The sequence below is a fragment of the Mobula hypostoma genome, chromosome 20, assembly GCF_963921235.1.
Source record: "Mobula hypostoma chromosome 20, sMobHyp1.1, whole genome shotgun sequence".
Lineage (NCBI taxonomy): Eukaryota > Metazoa > Chordata > Chondrichthyes > Myliobatiformes > Myliobatidae > Mobula > Mobula hypostoma.
Window position 1 is genome coordinate 3223976 of NC_086116.1, and position 20192 is coordinate 3244167.

The following is a 20192-nucleotide window of genomic DNA, read 5'->3' on the forward strand; positions in this document are numbered from 1 at the left end:
ATCCCATCTCTTAGTACTCCTTCCAATAATTTACCTACTACCGACATCAAACTTACCGGCCTATAATTTCCTGGATTACTTTTAGAGCCTTTTTTAAACAACGGAACAACATGAGCTATCCTCCAATCCTCTGGCACCTCCCCCGTAAATACCGACATTTTAAATATATCTGCCAGGGCCCCTGCAATTTCAACACTAGTCTCCTTCAAGGACCGAGGGAAGACCCTGTCAGGTCTTGGGGATTTATCTACTCTGATTTGCCTCAAGATAGCAAGCACCTCCTCCTCCTCTTCAATCTGTTCAGGTTCCATGACCTCACTACTTGTTTGCCTTATATCCATTGACTCCATGCCAGTTTCCTTAGTAAATACAGACGCAAAAAACTCATTTAAGATCTCCCCCATGTCTTTTGGCTCCATACATAGCCAACCACTCTGATCTTCAAGAGGACCAATTTTATCCCTTATGATCCTTTTGCTCTTAATATACCTGTAGAAGCTCTTTGGATTATCCTTCACCTTGACTGCCAAAACAACCTCATGTCTTCTTTTAGCCCTCCTGATTTCTTTCTTAAGTATTTTTTGCACTTTTTATACTCCTCAAGCACCTTATTTGCTCCATTTCCTATACATGTCATACATCTTCTTTATCAGAGTTCCAATATCCCTTGAGAACTAAGGTTCCTTATTCTTATTCACTTTGCCTTTAATCCTGACAGGAACATATAAACTCTGCACTCTCAAAATTTCTCCTTTGAAGGCTTCCCACTTACCAATCACATCCTTGCCAGAGAACAACCTGTCCCAATTCATGCTTTTTAGATCCTTTCTCATTTCTTCAAATTTGGCCCTTATTTTTTTTAAATATGGAAAGATGCAAAAGTAACAGTAGTTGTCGTGAGTGTCTTTAGCTTCCTGAATACTAACTGGGACTCTTAGTTTCAGCAGCTTAGATGAAGCAGAATTGGTGAGGTGCCTTCAGAAAGGTTTCTTTACACAGAATATAGATAATCCTTTCAGGGAAGGAGTTATACCAGACCTTGTATTGGGAAATGAGCCTGTCCAGATCATCAACTGTTTAGTGGGAGAGCATTTTGGGGATAGTGATTATAATTCAAAAAGTCTTCAGACAAGTATAGACAAGGATAAGGCTTTGATCTTTTAGGGGGGGGTAAGAGATGGTTGGTAGGAGAGCAAAATTAAGGAAAGACTAATTACAGCAGCATTATGCAGGAGATGAGGAGAGTAGTCTGGGAGCACCACTGATATGGAGGAGTAATTTAAAGGCCAGCAAAGCAGAGTTCAGGACCAACTTGCTCCTGTTTTGAAGAAAGAGAGCAATGGCAAAGGTCAGGGAGCTTGGATGCCAAGAGATATTACAAATTTCCTTGAAGTAAATAAATGGAAGCATATACAAGGCTTAGAGAGTTCAAACACTCTAATTTCAGAAATATAAGCAAGCAGGAGAGCTGACTTGTCTTTGGCAAGTAGGATTAAAGACAATCCCAAACATTTTACAAATACTGTAAAATAAAAGCGCCAATTAGGGAGAGAGTAGGACCACTGAGAGATAAGGGAAGTCTTGAGCCAAAAGTAGGCAAGGTGATGAGATATTCTCGACAGTATTCACCTAGGAGGACATGGAAAATAGCAAGATCAGGGAGGGAAATGCTGATATTGCAGGGTGGTGGTATCAAGGTGGTGATGGCACTAGGGCTTTTGAAGGACATTAAGACGGATAAATCCTCGAGGCTTGATAGGGTCTAGCCACATTATTGAGGTGCAAAAGATTGCTGGGGTCTTGACAGATTTTCATTTCTGAATTTAAAATCAACACTTCATACTCTTCCACATTGCCAGGTGTGAAGCACATGCATTTACAAATGAGCTGAAAATCTACCCTCTGATTAGATCAGGGGTTCCCAACTTTTTATGCCAGGGGCCCCTATCATTATCCGAGGGCTCCATGGACTCCAGGTTGGGAATCCCTGGATTAGGCAATGAATGATGAAAATTTAAGAAACTGCATCATCTATCGAAAGTGTTTAATTACATGAATAACATATAATACAAGAATCCAGTCATCATTCACGTACATACCAGAAATGCTCCCAAGTTTTGTTGGTGACCAGATTTCCAGTCCAACTGTGGGAAATTTCATGTGCAATCACCTACAAATACAAATAGTTTATTCAATTAATACTTTGACATTTGACCTGCATTCAGTCCCTCACAGACTATGTCCAGCTTCGTTTCACTTCCACCCTTTCTGAATATATCTCAGCCTAAGTCAACATGACCAAATCTCAACTACTCAAAAGACAAAGCAACTGAGCCGAGATGAAATTTATAAACCATGGATGGGTGCACAATTGTTCATCTCCTTCACACAACAAAACTTTAAGCTGCAACATGCTAGCAAATGTCAAATTGGATCTCTGTGCAAGAAATGCCCCAAACAGCCTTCAGGTTACCAACAGCACACCATACCACTTAATTTCCTCACAGAGTGTGAATTTGCTAAAGGCGAGGTAATGTGTGTTTTCAATCCAAACAAAAACATTTAAATGCTTTAAATCATTGACATATTTAATTCTTTCACTTTCAGCGACAGTCAGGAGTATTAAAATTCTTCAGTGAATTTGAAAGATGTCCAAATTCAGGGGCATATCAGTGCCTTATCCATCTGTTAGTTTCTCCCTTTCTACAGAGGAAGTTTGTCAGTGCTGCTGACATGACAATATTTTGTCACAGGAAGATGACCCCGATGGAAACGAAAATAGCAAGTTTATATTTGTCAAGTACTGTAGATCAGCTGCAAATACAGAAGTCTCACCGCTGGCAGAAATTTCTGACCATTAAATTGAAAAGCTTTTAGTTTAACACTATATAACTTGAGATTTTAAGAGAATTGTAGATTTTGCAATAACAGACCCAAGTTTTTATTTCCTTGGGCACCAATGCTGATTTTCAGAGTGCTCTGGGTGTCCAATCCCGAAGAGGAGGCAGTAGGGAGACAGCATCAGTAGTACAGCATAGAGGTTAAGGATAGAATGGGTTGCAAAGGCCAGAGACCATTAAAGTAGGAAAAGTGAGGAATGCAATGTATTGCTGGCAGACATTTGTGAGAGTTGGCCCAGCACAAAGGCAAGAGGCATTTAGCAGGTCATGGGTACAGCTCACAGGAATGGTGAGGGAATGAAGCTGTCCCTTAACCACAAGCCATCATTACCACCCTGCTCAGCGATGACCAGAGAGGACAGCACCCAGTGCTCACCAGAAGTCAAAACACCTTTAGTTACAAGTGTAAAATTATTTTAACAAATTTCATGTTTTTATGGTTTATGTTCTTTTTTCTCCAAGAAATATTTGACCTTAGCAAATCACTTTCTTTAAAGTCATTTTGTTCACTGTGACATTAGCTGACAATATGTAGTAAGTTCTATTTTCAGTAAAATTTATTTATAAGTAATCACAGAACTTCCGGCAAGATACATTAAAATAAAACGTTTACTTACATTAGAAAGACTTTTATCACCAGCCTAGAAGAAAATAAAAGCAGATTATACATTCGGCAAACTGGAAGTGAAAATTCATTATTGGCAGGAACACAAGCATTTTGGGAGATCGTCAGAAACCCAACAAAATGAATATTTTCATATCTTACCAGCAAGGTTGGTGTTACAAAAGTGAGACATGGGTTCTCCATCCCACCATATGGAAACGATGGAGGAAGGACCAGCAGATCATACTGTCCCCAGACATATGCACCTACAAGATTTTCAGCGGTTTTCAACATGGTTTCAGTCTATCAAAGAAAATAGTAAGGATTTCAGACAAACTAAACACAGGTATTTTACTTTCAGATATAAATTATTGGAGAGAAGCTCCCAGTATTTAATCTTTTAGAAACACAAAAACATAGAAAACCTACAGCACAATACAGGCCCTTCGGCCAACAAAGCTGTGTCAAACATGTCCTTACTTTAGAACTACCTAAGCTTACCCATAGCCCTCTATTTTTCTAAGCTCCATGTGTCCATCCAGGAGTCTCTTAAAGGACCCTATCATTTCCGCCTCCACCACCACCGCCAGCAGCCCATTCCATGCACTCACCACTCTCTGCGTAAAAAACTTCCCCCTGACATCTTCTCTGTACCTACTTCCAAGCACCTTAAAACTATGCCTTCTCATGCTAGCCATTTCAGCCCTGGAAAAAAGCCTCTGATTATCCACATGATCAATGCCTCTCATCATCTTGTACACTATTTTTTATTTAAAAGATTTATTCCTGCTTTGAAATGAGACAGCATTACCATTATAAATCATAAGGACATAAGACGCAGGAGCAGAAGATACCATTCAGCCCACTCTGCCATTTCATCACAGCTAATTAATTATCCCTCACAACCTCCTTCTCGTGCCTTCTCCCCATAACCTTTGACACCCTTACTAATCAAAAGCCTATCAAACTCTTGCTTTAAATATACCCAAAGGCTTGGCCTCCACAGTCATCTGTGGCAATGAATTCCATAGATTCACCACTCTCTAGCGAAAGAAATTCATCTCTGTTCTAAAGGGACATCCTTTTATTCTGATGCTGTATCCTCCTGGTCCTAGACTCACCCATTATTAGAAACATACCCTCCACAGCTCCTAGGGCTTTTAATAGTCAATAGTTTTCAATGAGAACCTCTCATTCATATGAACTCCAGCGAGTACAAGTTCACAGCCATCAAATGCTCCTCATACCTTAATCCTTTTATTCCCTGGATCATTCTGGTGAATCTTCTCTGGACCCTCTCTATCGTCAGCACATCATTTCTTACGGTGCTAAAGACTGCTCACAATACTTCAAATGTGAAGCCTCAGCATTACATCCTTGCTTTTATATTCTGGTCCTCTCAAAATTAATTGCATTTGCTTTCCTTCTTACTGATTGAACCTTCAAATTAACCTTTAAGAAAACCAGCACGAGGACTCAAGGCCCGCTGCACTACCAAATCAGTGGGAAACTCCCAGTTTGTCCTACCATGTCTGTATTCTAATGATTATTAGCCCAGCTTCACACCTTACACCAAATCAGTGGAAAGCTCCCAGTTTGTCCTACCATGTCCGTATTCTAATGATTATTAGCCCAGCTTCACACCTTACGCTAAATCAGTGGAAAGCTCCCAGTTTGTCCTACCATGTCCGTATTCTGATGATTATTAGCCCAGCTTCACACCTTACGCCAAATCAGTGGAAAGCTCCCAGTTTGTCCTACCACGTCCGTATTCTGATGATTATTAGCCCAGCTTCACACCTTACACCAAATCAGTGGAAAGCTCCCAGTTTGTCCTACCACGTCCGTATTCTAATGATTATTAGCCCAGCTTCACACCTTACACCAAATCAGTGGAAAGCTCCCAGTTTGTCCTACCATGTCCGTATTCTAATGATTATTAGCCCAGCTTCACACCTTCCACCAAAGCCACTCAAATGTCAAACTGCCATGGTACTCGTGCTATCAATGATAGGGCACTAGGGAGTATAATTGAATAGAGGGACCTAGGAGTATAAGTGCATAGCTTGTTGAAAATAGCAGCACAGGTAGGCAGGACAGTGAAAAAGGTATTTAGCATGCTGGCCTTCAGACACCGAGTACAGAAGTTGGGACATTATCTTGCAACTGTACAAGACATCTGAGATTCCACATGGTACTGGATACAGTTTTGGTCACCCTATTATAGGAAAAATGTGGTTAAGCTGGCAAAAGTTATACATGGGTGTTGTCAGGACTGGAGGGTCTGAGGTATAGGGGGATATTGGCCAGGCTAGGTCTTGTGGCAAGTGGGAAACTACAGTACTGTGCAAAAGTATTAGGCACCCGAGTTTCTGTATATGCATTTTGTTTTAGATGTTTTCTTTTGTCTTCTACATTAACGTTGAAATAAAAAAAGACAAATTCTAATTTCCAAACAGAGTGCCTATAACAAGTATTCACCCCCTTCAGAAGTTTTCATGTTTTATTGTCTTACAACATTGAATCACAGTGGATTTAATTTGGCTTTTTTTGACAATGATCAACAGAAAAAATCTCTACAAAGTAATCTAAATTAATTACAAATATAAAACACAATAATTGATTGGATAAGTATTCATCCCCTTTAATATGGCACTCCAAATCATCACTGGTGCAGCCAATTACCTTTAGAAGTCACATAATTAATTAAATGGAGAACTGTTTTTGGAGACCTGTGTGCAGTCAAGATGTTTCAATTGCTTGTAGTAAATCTACACCTGTATTCAGAAGGTCCAACTGCTGGTGAGTCAGTATCCTTGCAAAAACTACACCATGAAGACAAAAGAACACTCCAAGCAACTCTGCAAAAAGGTTATTGAAAAAGTACAAGTCCAGAAATGGATAAATACAAGAAAATTTCCAAGTCACTGAATATCCCTCGGAGTACAGTTAAATCAATCATCAAGAAATGGAAAGAATATGGCACAGCTGTATATCTACCTAAAGCTGGCCATCCTCAAAAACTGAGTGGCCATGCAAGGGAACTAGAGAGGGAGGCCACCAAGAGACCGATGACAATCTATGACAAGCATTACATGCTTCAATGACTGTGAAAGGAAAGACTGCACATACAACAACTAAAACAACAGGAATTCTGCAGATGCTGGAAATTCAAGCAACACACATCAAAGTTGCTGGTGAACGCAGCAGGCCAAGCAGCATCTGTAGGAAGAGGTGCAGTCGACGTTTCAGGCCGAGACCCTTCGTCAGGACTAACTGAAGGAAGAGTGAGTAAGGGATTTGACAGTTGGAGGGGGAGGGGGAGATCCAAAATGATAGGAGAAGACAGGAGGGGGAGGGATAGAGCCAAGAGCTGGACAGGTGATAGGCAAAAGGGGATACGAGAGGATCATGGGACAGGAGGTCCGGGAAGAAAGACAAGCGGGGGGGGGGGGACCCAGAGGATGGGCGAGAGGTATATTCAGAGGGACAGAGGGAGAAAAAGGAGAGTGAGAGAAAGAATGTGTGCATAAAAATAAGTAACAGATGGGGTACGAGGGGGAGGGAGAGGGAACTATTGACTATTAAAAGCCCTAGGAGCTGTGGAGGGTATGTTTCTAATAATGGGTGAGTCTAGGACCAGGAGGATACAGCATCAGAATAAAAGGATGTCCCTTTAGAACAGAGATGAATTTCTTTAGCTAGAGAGTGGTGAATCTATGGAACTCATTGCCACAGATGACTGTGGAGGCCAAGCCTTTGGGTATATTTAAAGCAGAGTTTGATAGGCTTTTGATTAGTAAGGGTGTCAAAGGTTATGGGGAGAAGGCACGAGAAGGAGGTTGTGAGGGATAATTAATTAGCTGTGATGAAATGGCAGAGTGGGCTGAATGGTATCTTCTGCTCCTGCGTCTTATGTCCTTATGATTTATAATGGTAATTAACATACAACAACTGTTGTCCGGGTGCTTCACCAGTTGCAGCTTTATGGAAAGTGGCAAAGAGAAAGCCACTGTTGAAAAAAATCTCACATGAAATCTTGGCTAGAGTTTGCCAGAGGGCATGTGGGAGACTCTGAAGTCAGCTGGAAGAAGGTTCTATGGTTTGATGAAACCAAAACTGAGCTCTTTGGCCATCAGACTAAACGATATGTCTGGCGTAAGCCAAACACTGCACATCATCAAAAACACACCATCCCTACTGTGAGCATGGTGGTGGCTGCATCATGTTGTGGGGATGCTTCACTGCAGCAGGCCCTGGAAGGCTTGTGAAGGTAGAAGGTAAAATAAATGCAGCAAAATATAGGGAAGTCCTGGAGGAAAACCTGATACTGTCTGCAAGGGAACTGTGACATGGGAGAAAATCTGTTTTCCAGCAAGACAATGACCCCAAGCCTAAAGCCGAGGTTACACAGGAATAGCTTAATTACAACAACAAAATGAATGACCTGGAGTGGCCAAGTCAGTGTCCAGATTCAATCCAATTGAGAATTTGTGGCTGGACTTGAAAAGGGCTGTTCACTCACGATCCCCATGCAATCTAACAGAGCTTGAGCAGTTTTGGAAAGAAGTTTACTCTCAATGCAATTCAACAACTCTCCCTCCAACTTTCTTTACTTTCCTACAGAGGAAAAAAAATAGGCCTGGAGGAACCATCTAGAAAGGTACCAATTCTCACCAAAGTTGAATGTATTTTAAAGGAATCACAGCAAACATACTTTGAAGAAAAATGACACACGGTTGGAATGAACTCTAAGAAGCACTGGATCACTTGGTGTAGGTAGAGTTGGGTGATACAGGTTGAGTACCATTAACTGAAATGCTTGTGGCCGGAAGTGCTCTGGATTTCAGAATATATGAGATATTTTGGGATCGGCATCATTTCCAACTCTGAATTTATGTGATAGTGGTACACACGTCTTACACACGTTCATCACAAAAGGAGGTCCTGAAAACAGAATACAATAAGTTAGGAAGTTGAGAAGCAGGAACTCAAGGGTAGTAAAGTTGGGATTGCTGTCTGTGCCACGTGACAGTGAGGATAGGAATAGAATAAGGTAGCAGATAAATTTGTGGCCGAAGAATTGGAGCAGAGGACAGGGTTTCAGACTTCTGGATAAATGGGACCTCTTCTGGGGCAGGTGTGAGATAACAAAAGGGATGGGCTGCACTTGAATCTGAGGGGAACCAATATCCTTGCAGACAAATTCACAAGAGCTGTTGGGAGTAGTTTAAACTAATATGGCAGGGGGATGGAAACCAGTATGATCGAGCTGAGGATAAGCCAGCAGGTTTACAAGTAGATGAAGGGTGTAATATGAATGTAAGGAAGAACAAGCCAATGGTTGGTGTTACGTACCCCGTAACTGGGTTGCCAAACCAGCAGAAATGGATCACTCAGTTGGAGTCTGGAGTACTAGAACTAAGAAAGTTTTATTAAAGAAACAAGCAACACATTAATCGAAAGGATAATAAATGCAACAGTTCAGCGATGATAAACGCACATGTGCACAGAATTAAGATAACAGCATCAATCAAGCTCTATCGTTGTCTAGGGGTAAATGACCAATTTCAAAATTACTCAAAGTTCAGTCCAGTTAGTAGTTCAGTTCGCAGTAATCATTGCCATGGCGGTGGACAACGTGGGGGAAGAGAGAGATAGAATAGGAACAACTGATCATTCAGAACGGCTTCACTCACAGACCAGCGGGATGGCTCACAAACAGCATTTGGGCGGGTCCTTGGTGATGTCACCTGAGGTCACCGACTGTGACCCCTCCTCCAGATGCGGTCGATCCTCTGCAGTGAACCCGGCACCCAGGCAAGGGCGGACACACACCGGGTTCCCGCTGATCGTACCTTTCCACCCTTGTCGTTGTCTGGTACTTCTCATCCACAAGTGAGAGGCGCACCGCTTCCAGGGTCTCGTTACCTCGGGTGGCGTGTGTGTCTGTCTTAGCGAACCTGTCCCTTTTTATCCCCCTGCTGGGGTATCGCCTGTCCATCACTTCAAACAGTTCAGGGTTCAAAGGGGGGAGCCGCTCCAGACAGCTCTCTCTCCCACATCCCTTCATTACACATCTCCAGACGCTGCTCCATTGTTCCTTATCTCTCCTTCCCCTGAGGGCAGGTGGCAGACCAACTGCTGATGCCACTGATGCTAGCCCAGGCCAGCAAACATCTTAATTTTATGTGTATTCTCGTAACACTTCCCCCCTTTAAGGATTTTTACCGGGAGGTAAAAATTACAAACATGACTACATTATCTGATACATACACAATATACATCTTTAACAGTTATTTAGCTAATACAGAGAATTTGAAGCTGTCACACCTTGACAGACAGTCATCACATGTTCTGTTCCTTTTACACGTGTTATTAATAATCCCTTAGACCAGGCTCCAACTCAGCAAACTTCATAGTGGCCAAAAACACTGATGAATTGCGACCAATGTAACCTCTCATCTGGTTTTTGTCCCGGACCACAACAACAAGGGTCGTCCCATTCCGACTCAATTTTCTCTCGCAAGGGCTTAGTAGGAGGGGGACGGGTATTGACCGCAGAGTTATTGCAAAACTTCCTGCAGTACCCCATCATCTCCAAAAGCCTTCTGAGGGCCCTCTTGTCTGTCGGGGTTGGGAGGTCAGTGATAGCCTGCACTGTAGCTTGCATCACTGCCAGCTGCCCCTGTGTCACCACAATTCCCAGGTAAGTGACCTTCGTGTGGCCGAATTCATTTTTTTTCAAGGTCCACTATCAAGCTGGCTTCAGACAGCCGTATTAAATTGCCAATACACACCTCTGTGTTCATCAGCCCTTTAGTCACTGAATTACTCGAAAAATATGGGTGTTGTTTACTTGGCTGCCCTATTGTAACCACAGTCACCCAACGTCCCAGTTCTTTGCATTTCCTCGGGACAATCAAACACATGGGTGCGAGTCGTTTAATTACTCCTTCGGGGATTAAGGGAGAGACCTTATCAGTAGACCTGGCCAAAACAATAGCCTTCTCCCATCTGACCGATCCCATCCTAATCTTTTCAAAATGGTTTTTTCCTCTAAGCAGGGGGCCCCTAGCTTCATTGATTTCCACGCTAACACCGACTAGGTTTGTTAGCATATCAAAAGCCGGTGACCGTCTCAGTTCGCGTCGGTCATGATCAATAACATTCTTCCCCCTGGGCAGCCGGTAAATCTCTTTCGTGATTCCACCAACTGTTTCCTCCAGCACCGCAAAATTTCCACCGGGGGGTACCTCGTGGGCCATGTTAAAAACCTCATCCCCATAACTCTTTTGCACCACCCCCCACTCCTCATCTGCGGATGCTGTACTTGATTTCCCTTTCTTCCTTAGCACTTCCTCATCCGCACAATAGCTTGTCAAGGCTGTGTCAGAGAGAGCGGTCTCGGCAAAACCATCAGCCCCTCGTCTCGCTCCTGCGTCTGCACAACTTCTTTCCTGGCTACTGCTACGTCCGTCCCAGCTCCCTCACTACCTCTTATCTCACTACACCCTGTCTCATACAAGGTTGGCAGAAACGTTTCAGCCAAATTTACCACCACAGCTAAATTCACTACCGCAGCCCTATGATAAACCTGTGAGTCCATGGGCGGGGCCTCACTGTTGGCAGGCTGACCCGTCAATCTCACGACTGGGAACACAATTCCTCCGGCGATGTCATTACCGAGCAAGACTTCCACGTCTTTCATCGGTAATTCGGACCTCACCCCGATCGTGACTAGTCCAGAGACCAGGTTGCTCTGTAAGTGTATCTGGTGCAAAGGGACTGACTCTGTCCCTTCCCCAACACCTTTGACCTCTACCTCCCCAGTCTGGGTCTCTGAGCTAAACTCTAATACACTCTTCAGTATTAGTGACTGACACGCTCCCGTGTCTCTCCAGATCCGCACTGGAACTGGTTTTAACCCCTCCTTCACTGACACCAGTCCGGCCGAGATAAACCTCTCGCGCCCTTCCTGGACTTTTTCAGACCTGTCCTTCCCTAGCGGTTCGCTTAACAGCTCAATACAGCCATTCAAAATTTCCGCTTTTCCTTTCCCCATCTCCTTCCTTGGGGCAAAGCACCTGGACGCAAAGTGTCCGACTTTCCCACAATTATAACAGACGACCCCAGGAGACTTCCTACCAGACTGCTCCCGGTCTACCTTATCCTTTTCACTAGTCCCCGGCTTACTTTCTGACTTTTCCGGTGGACTCTCCCCGCCGTCCTGACTACCCTTCTGGTAGCCTTTACTCGGGGCAACCTTCATTTTATGCGTCAACGCATACTCATCCGCTAACTTAGCAGTTGCGGCTAACGTGGCTGCCTCTTTCTCATCGAGGTAGGGTCTCATACCCTCAGGGACACAACCTTTAAACTGCTCAATCAGAATCAGCTGCAGCAGTCTGTCATAATCCCCCTCTACCCCCTTCGAGGCGCACCAACGCTCACAATATGTTTGCATCTCACGAGCAAACTCCAAATACGTGCGGTCCCACTGCTTCCTCGCATTCCGGAACCTCTGCCGGTATGCCTCCGGGACCAACTCATAAATCCTGAGGATGGCCTCCTTCACCACCTCATACTTCTGGGCATCTTCCGCGGATAAAGCGGAGTAAGCTTGTTGGGCCTTCCCTTTCAGTACACTCTGAAGTAAAACAACCCACTTATCCCTCGGCCAGTCCTGACTTATGGCCACTTTTTCGAAATGGAGAAAGTACCGATCCACATCGGTATCGTCAAATGGGGGAACCAGCCTAACCTCCTGGGTCGCCCGGAACCCTCCACCTTGGTTCGGCACGAGCCCCTGCTCGGCCCTTATCTTCAACTTCTCCAGCTCAAATTCCCTTTCCCTCTGTTTCTCCTCTCTCTCCAACTGTCTGTCCCTCTCTCTCTCTTCTCTCTCCAACTGTCTTTCTCTCTCTTGCCTTTTTACCTCTTTCTCTCTCTCTTGCCTTTCTACCTCTTTCTCTCTCTCCCGCCTTTCTAACTCTTTCTCTCTCTCCCGCCTTTCTAACTCTCTCTCTTTCTCCCGCCTTTCTAACTCTCTCTCTTTCTCCCGCCTTTCTAACTCTCTCTCTTTCTCCCGCCTTTCTAACTCTCTCTCTTTCTCCTGCCTTTCTAACTCTCTCTCTTTCTCCTGCCTTTCTAACTGCTTCTCTTCGTGTTCTAACTGCCGTACCCGGAACTCGTGCTCGAGTCTCAGTTTTTCAAGCTGTACCTGTACCGCGTCTCCAGCAGGTTTTTCAATAGACACCACCCCCAGCTCACCTTGGGGAAACACACCTTTAGATACATAGTGCTCTACAATAGCTCTGTGTATCTCCTCTCTCCTCATTGTCGACTTCACCTTAGCAAGATTCACCCGTTTGGCCACAGCTATCAATTCCGATTTCCTGGCATCCTCTAATGCCTCCAAGGTCGGCGCCTTTATAAATTCCTCAACCTCCATTTCTGCTGTTTGTCTTTTCTTTCTTTCGGGAATTTTAACCCAATCAATTTACTCCGTCCCAAATTTAGCGTTCAAAATCCCGGACGAGCCCCCACTTATGTTACGTACCCCGTAACTGGGTTGCCAAACCAGCAGAAATGGATCACTCAGTTGGAGTCTGGAGTACTAGAACTAAGAAAGTTTTATTAAAGAAACAAGCAACACATTAATCGAAAGGATAATAAATGCAACAGTTCAGCGATGATAAACGCACATGTGCACAGAATTAAGATAACAGCATCAATCAAGCTCTATCGTTGTCTAGGGGTAAATGACCAATTTCAAAATTACTCAAAGTTCAGTCCAGTTAGTAGTTCAGTTCGCAGTAATCATTGCCATGGCGGTGGACAACGTGGGGGAAGAGAGAGATAGAATAGGAACAACTGATCATTCAGAACGGCTTCACTCACAGACCAGCGGGATGGCTCACAAACAGCATTTGGGCGGGTCCTTGGTGATGTCACCTGAGGTCACCGACTGTGACCCCTCCTCCAGATGCGGTCGATCCTCTGCAGTGAACCCGGCACCCAGGCAGGGGCGGACACACACCGGGTTCCCGCTGATCGTACCTTTCCACCCTTGTCGTTGTCTGGTACTTCTCATCCACTCGTGAGAGGCGCACCACTTCCAGGGTCTCGTTACCTCGGGTGGCGTGTGTGTCTGTCTTAGCGAACCTGTCCCTTTTTATCCCCCTGCTGGGGTATCGCCTGTCCATCACTTCAAACAGTTCAGGGTTCAAAGGGGGGAGCCGCTCCAGACAGCTCTCTCTCCCACATCCCTTCATTACACATCTCCAGACGCTGCTCCATTGTTCCTTATCTCTCCTTCCCCTGAGGGCAGGTGGCAGACCAACTGCTGATGCCACTGATGCTAGCCCAGGCCAGCAAACATCTTAATTTTATGTGTATTCTCGTAACATTGGGCACAAATGTAGACAGTGCAGAGTTAAATTGTACCACAGAGGTAAAATGCAAAAGGGCAAAGATGCTGTACTTAAATGCACAGTATTTGGAATAAGGTGGATGAATTTGAACTCAGGCACAATTTAAGGTTGGTCAGTATGATGTTGTGAGCATCACCGAGTCATGGATGAAAGAAGGCCAGAGTTGGGAGGTGAACATCAAAGGATATACTTTGTATCGAAAGGACAGGCAGGAAGGCAGAGGCGGCCTCTGTTGGTAAGAGATGGAATTACATCTTCAGAAAGAGGTGACATAGGGTCAGAGAATGCCGTATCTTTGTGGGTGGAGTTAAACTGCAAAAGTAAAAAAAAACATTTTGGGAATACATATAGTCCTCCAAATAGTATCCAAGATGTGGGGTTGAGATTGCAAAGGGAGCTGGAAAGGGCATATACAATGCTGGCATTTATTTCAAGGGGAATAGAATATAAAAACAAGGAAATAATGCTGAGGTTTTATAAGACACTGGTCAGGCTGCACTTGGAGTATTGTCAACAGTTTTGAGCCCCATATCTAGAAGAGTTCAGAGGTGGTTCACGAGGATGATTCCAGGAGTGAAGGGGTTAACATATGAGGAGCATTTGGCAGCTTTGGGCCTGTACTCACTGGAACTTAGAAGACTGTAGTGTGTTCTCACTGAAACCTACCGAATATTGAAAGGACTAGATCAGGTAGATGTTTCCTGTGGTGGGGGTATCCAGAACTAGAGGGTACAGCCTCAAAATTGAGGGGTGATCCTTTAGAAAAGAGTTAAGGAGGAATTTTTTTTTAGCCAGAGAGCAGTGAATGCTCTGCCACAGACAGCTATAGAGGCCAAGACCATGGGTATATTGAAAATTGATAGTTTCCTGACTGGTCATGGCATGAAAGGTTATGGTGAGAACCAGGTGAATGGGGTTGAGTGGGATTCGGGATCAGCTATGATGAAACAGGGAGTAGACTCGATAGGCTGAATGGCCCAATTCTTCTTTTAGGCTGCAGACACGAGGACATCTGCAGGTGCTGGAAATTCAAGCAACACACAAAAAATGCTGGTGAACGCAGCAGGCCAGGTAGCATCTACAGGAAGAGGTACAGTTGAGGTTTCGGGCCAGGACCCTTTGTCAGGACTAACTGAAAGAAGAGATAGTATAGTAGGTCTATCTAATACCTAGGTCTATACTAGGTATACTATATCTTTTAGGTCATATGGTCTTGTGTCCTGATGGAGCCATTCAGCATGTAAAGATTTTCATCAGCAACAATCTTGGCAAAATCAATGAATTTCTCTGTTACTCTGTGATCCGCAGATGCCTTATTACCACAAATCTTTAAAAATTTAATTCTGTGTTTTTTAATATTTCTGCCACCAGCCTGCTGAATATTCACAATTACTTTCAATTTTTAGTTAATCATGAGAGAACTTTGTTTCATGATCAGCATATCATAAAGCAGCATATGTTCACTCCGACACTGACGAATGCACTCTTTCAAGATCATCTTTCACTTTACTCAAGGTTTTTCTATTTTTCATTAACTTCTTTTCATTACATATGAGAGGTCACTTCTCAGAACTGCCTGTGGTGCCTTCTCAGCACCTCGTGGAATTTTCCATTTATGATGTCATGTCATCACAAAAAATTTGAGATCTTTGGATTTTGGAATTATGGATAAGAGGTACTCAACCTGTATTAGTATATTACATGAAAACTAACCATCCTTCAATCACATTACCAAGGAACTATTAGCAAATCAAACTGTGGCAAGGAAATGGAAGACAACAGAGATAAAATATAACAAAAGGAAATGTTCTGGCTGTGACTTAATTAGAAGAAAATGAGCCAATTGATCAAATAACAAGTGTGTTTCCACACAAAGAATGCAATGGTACCACTCCAGATACTTATCCAAAAGCACTCGAAACAAACCTCTTCAAATTCATATGCAGCAGCATCCACCATCTCTTTCTCGGACCAGACACGAGACCTTGGACCAATCACCCTGCAAAGTAAAGGACATGTTTACAGGATTTAACAAATTCTTTTAATTACCAAAAGGCACTGTGAACTGGATATGGTAGTTAATTGACTAATCTTAAGAGTAATACAAAATCCTTTCTCTGTCCTTCAATAGAATCCAAGACAAATCTAGAAAGCCCTCCTCAAAGCCATAAGTGTACTTTCCTGCAGATACTGTAATGCACAAATTAGGAAAAGGAACTGACTTAGAAGAGATTGGGCACTGGCAGCATGCAGATATTTTATTGCTGTAATTTTAATATTTATTGGCAGTAATTTAAGAAATTTCACAAACAACAGTTACTAAGGGACCGTCACTCAGATATATGCAAGGATGTTTGTTTTAAACTGACAACTGCAGCAATGGCAATCTTTGATGGAAGTGTCTATTGTTGCAATTTTTGATCAACAGACAAAAATCAAACTACTATTTACAAGCCTTTAGAACAAAGCTGGATTCAGATTGATACCATTACTGTTATCATTGAGATTGAGTGTAAAATTCTATATTGTTGAATTACTGAAGTTCCAGGGACCACAACCTTAATAAGGGCATGGAACTGTTTACTTCAGTGATCTGCCGTTCCCCATCACATCTGCAAGTGAGTTCATTATTAATTCTAACCTTCTGGATTTCAGAACGTTTCCCCTTTATTCTCATTTATCACAATTGTTCATAATTTAGCATACAACTATAATGTAGCAAGTTTCCCTGTGCTCTTTTACATGAACATTTTGGCAGTCCTTATGATCAGAATCACATCTTCTCCTTTACTGTGACACTTGCTTTCCTACTCAGGTACTCTGTCCTCCAAATTCTTGTGCCAATTCATCTGTCCTAGAGAGAAAATACTGCATGGAAACAAGTTCTTCAGCCAACTCATCCATGTCAACCAAAATGTCCATCTAAACCAGTACCATTTACTTACACCTGGCCCATATTGTCTTTTCTATCCATGTATCTGTGCAAATATCTTTTAAATGTTATTGTTCCTGCTTCAGCCACTTCCTCTGACAGCTGATTCCATATACAGTGGCATGCAAAATTTTGGGCACTCTGGTCAAAATTTCTGTTACTGTGAATAGCTAAGCGAGTAAAAGATGAACTGATTTCCAAAAGGCATGAAGTTAAAGTTGATACATTTCTTTAATATTTTAAGATTACTTTTTTTATTTCCATCTTTTACAGTTTCAAAATAACAAAAAAGGAAAAGGGCCCGAAGCAAAAGTTTGGGCACCCTGCAAGGTTAGTACTTAGTAATACCCCCTTTAGCAAGTATCACAGCTTGTAAACGCTTTCTGTAGCCAGCTAAGAGTCTTTCAATTCTTGTTTGGGGGATTTTCACCCATTCTTCCTTGCAAAAGGCTTCTAGTTCTGTGAGATTCTTGGGCCGTCTTGCATGCACTGCTCTTTTGAGGTCTATCCACAGATTTTCCATGATGTTTAGGTCGGGGGTCTCTGAGGGCCATGGCAAAACCTTCAGCTTGCGCCTTTTGAGGTAGTCCATTGTGGATTTTGAGGTGAGTTTAGGATCATTATCCTGTTGTAGAAGCCATCCTCTTTTCATCTTCAGCTTTTTTTTAAACAGATGGTGTGATGTCTGCTTCTAGAATTTGCTGGTATTTAATTGAATTCATTCTTCCCTCCTACTAGTGAAATGTTCCCCGTGCCACTGGCTGCAACACAAGCCCAAAGCATGATCAATCCATCCCCGTGCTTAACAGTTGGAGAGGTGTTTTCATAAAATTCTGCACCCTTTTTTCTCCAAATATATCTTTGCTCATTGTGGCCAAAAAGTTCTATTTTAACTTCATCAGTCCACAGGACTTGTTTCCAAAATGCATCAGTCTTGTTTAGATGTTCCTTTGCAAACTTCTGATGCTGAATTTTGTGGTGAGGACGCAGGAAAAGTTTTCTTCTGATGACTCTTCCATGAAGGTCATATTTGTGCAGGTGTCGCTGCACAGTAGAACAATGCACCACCACTCCAGAGTCTGCTAAATCTTCCTGAAGGTCTTTTGCAGTCATACGGGGGTTTTGAATTGCCTTTCTAGCAATCCTACGAGCAGTTCACTCGGAAAGCTTTCTTGGTCTTCCAGACCTCAGCTTGACCTCCAACATTCCTGTTAACCACCATTTCTTAATTATATTACGAACTGAGGAAACGGCTACCTGAAAACACTTTGCTATCTTCTTATAGCCTTCTCCTGCTTTGTGGGCATCATTTATTTGAAATTTTAGAGTGCTAGGCAGCTGCTTAGAGGAGCCCATGGCTGCTGACTGTTGGGACAAGGTTTGAGGAGTCAGGGTATTTATAAAGTTTTGAAATTTGTATCACCTGGCCTTTCCTAACAATGACTGTGAACAAGCCATAGCCATAACAAGCTAATTAAGGTCTGAGACCATGGTAAAAGTTATCTGAGAGCTCAAATCTCTTGGGGTGCCCAAACTTTTGCATGGTGCTCCTTTCCTTTCTTTCCCCCCACTCTAAAATTGTACAAAACAAAAATAATACACTAATCTTGCTTAAAATGTTGAAAAGAATGTTTCATCTTTTAACTTTATGACTTCTGGAGATCAATTCATCTTCTACTCACTTAACTATTCACAGTAACAGAAATTTTGACCGGGGTGCCCAAACGTTTGCATGCCACTGTATACACCACTCTGAATGAAGTTGCCCTTCAGATCCTTTTTAAATCTTACCCCTCTCACTTTAAACCCAAGCTCCTTGGTTTTTGATTTTTCTGTGAAAACACTATGTGCATTCTCCTTACCCATGGATCTCATGATTTCGTAACCACTGAACGATCACTCCTCAGTCTCCTGTGCTCAGAGGAATAATCTGAACCTGTCCAATCTCTCCCTATAAATGATTTGCTCAAGTCCTGACAATATTTATTTTTCATCTTAATGACTTTATTCCTGCAACTAGATAACTGAAACTGTATACAAAACTGCAAGGATGGCCTCACCACTTTGTACAACTGCAATACGTCCCCACTCTCATTCCTCTAACTGATGAAGAAAAACATGCCAAATGCCTTCTTCAATGCACTTTCAGAGAATCACACACTTGCACTCCTAAATCCCCTGCTCTACAATACATACCAGGGTCCTACCATTAACTTGGAATGTCCTTCCACAATGCAACTTCTTAAAATGTAACACTTCACAATTAGCTGAAGTGAACACTAGTTGTCATTTCTTGGCCTACTTAAAATCCGCTTGCATTTTGATAATCTTCTTCACAGTCTATGATACCACCTATTTTAGTGTCACCTACAAATTTACTAACAATGCCTTATACATTCACATCCAAATCATTTATATAAAAGACGAACAACCAAGGGCCCATTGTTGACTCCTGTGGCAATGCCACTAGTCACAGGCCTTGAGTCCGAAAAACAATCTTCCACCTTCACTCGCTGCTTCCTACCATCAGGCCAATTATGTATCAGATTAGCCAGCTCTCTCTGGATCCCATGTAATCTAACCTCCCAAACTAACCTTGTCAGAGACTTAAGTCCTTATAGACCATGTTTACCACCCTGCCCTCAGCAATCTCAGGGTTACCTTTTCAAAAAACTGCACTTTCCTGGCAATCATCCAACTGCCTACAGCCTATACCTTCAGTGTGATCACCTCACCAAAACTCCTATCAATCATGTGCAATGCATCCCAGAGAACACTAAGCATACCAATACCAGCTCTTGTTCCTTGACAGAGTCAGCTAGGAGCTACAGCTATATGCGCTCCCCACAGGTGAAGTCACCAGGGACACTGGAAGCTTCCCTAATCCCTGACTTCCAGTAGTAAAACACTGCCTTTCTTACCATTCCAATTACGCCTAGTCTGTAATTACCTCAAAATCCAACAATTTACCTTCATTACTTCCCTTGGCATTCTTTAAAAGACTTGTTGAGACTCATCTTGCTCTCACTGCTCATCTCTCACACAGTGCAGCCATTAAGAGATTAATCTCACCAATCTATGTATCTACTCACCTTTCGCATTCACCTCACTGCCTATTGTCAGATTAACTAGGACAAACTCTTTCCACATCTCATGGAATTCACCATTCAATTTTAAAAAAACCTTTGTCAACAGTTTACATCAGCTTACGGCCCAGTTATACCTCAGAAAATATTCAACTCTGCCCTCTATCGGTACAATTACAAATACTTAGACCAATTTTTTTCAGTAAAATAGACGGACTACACTCTTCTGGATAG

At 42.9% G+C, this 20192-nt stretch overlaps 1 protein-coding gene across 1 annotated transcript in view; it reads right to left on the reverse strand.

Moving 5' to 3' along the window:
- The window catches only part of lta4h (leukotriene A4 hydrolase), a 97179-nt gene that overhangs the window by 34816 nt on the left and 42171 nt on the right, over positions 1–20192 (reverse strand). The window contains exons 7-10 of the mRNA XM_063072247.1: positions 15867–15939; positions 3667–3807; positions 3518–3541; positions 2100–2170 (exon numbers count right to left, since the gene is read on the reverse strand). Coding sequence (XP_062928317.1) covers positions 2100–2170; positions 3518–3541; positions 3667–3807; positions 15867–15939 — 309 coding nt within the window. The remainder of the gene's footprint in view (positions 1–2099; positions 2171–3517; positions 3542–3666; positions 3808–15866; positions 15940–20192) is intronic.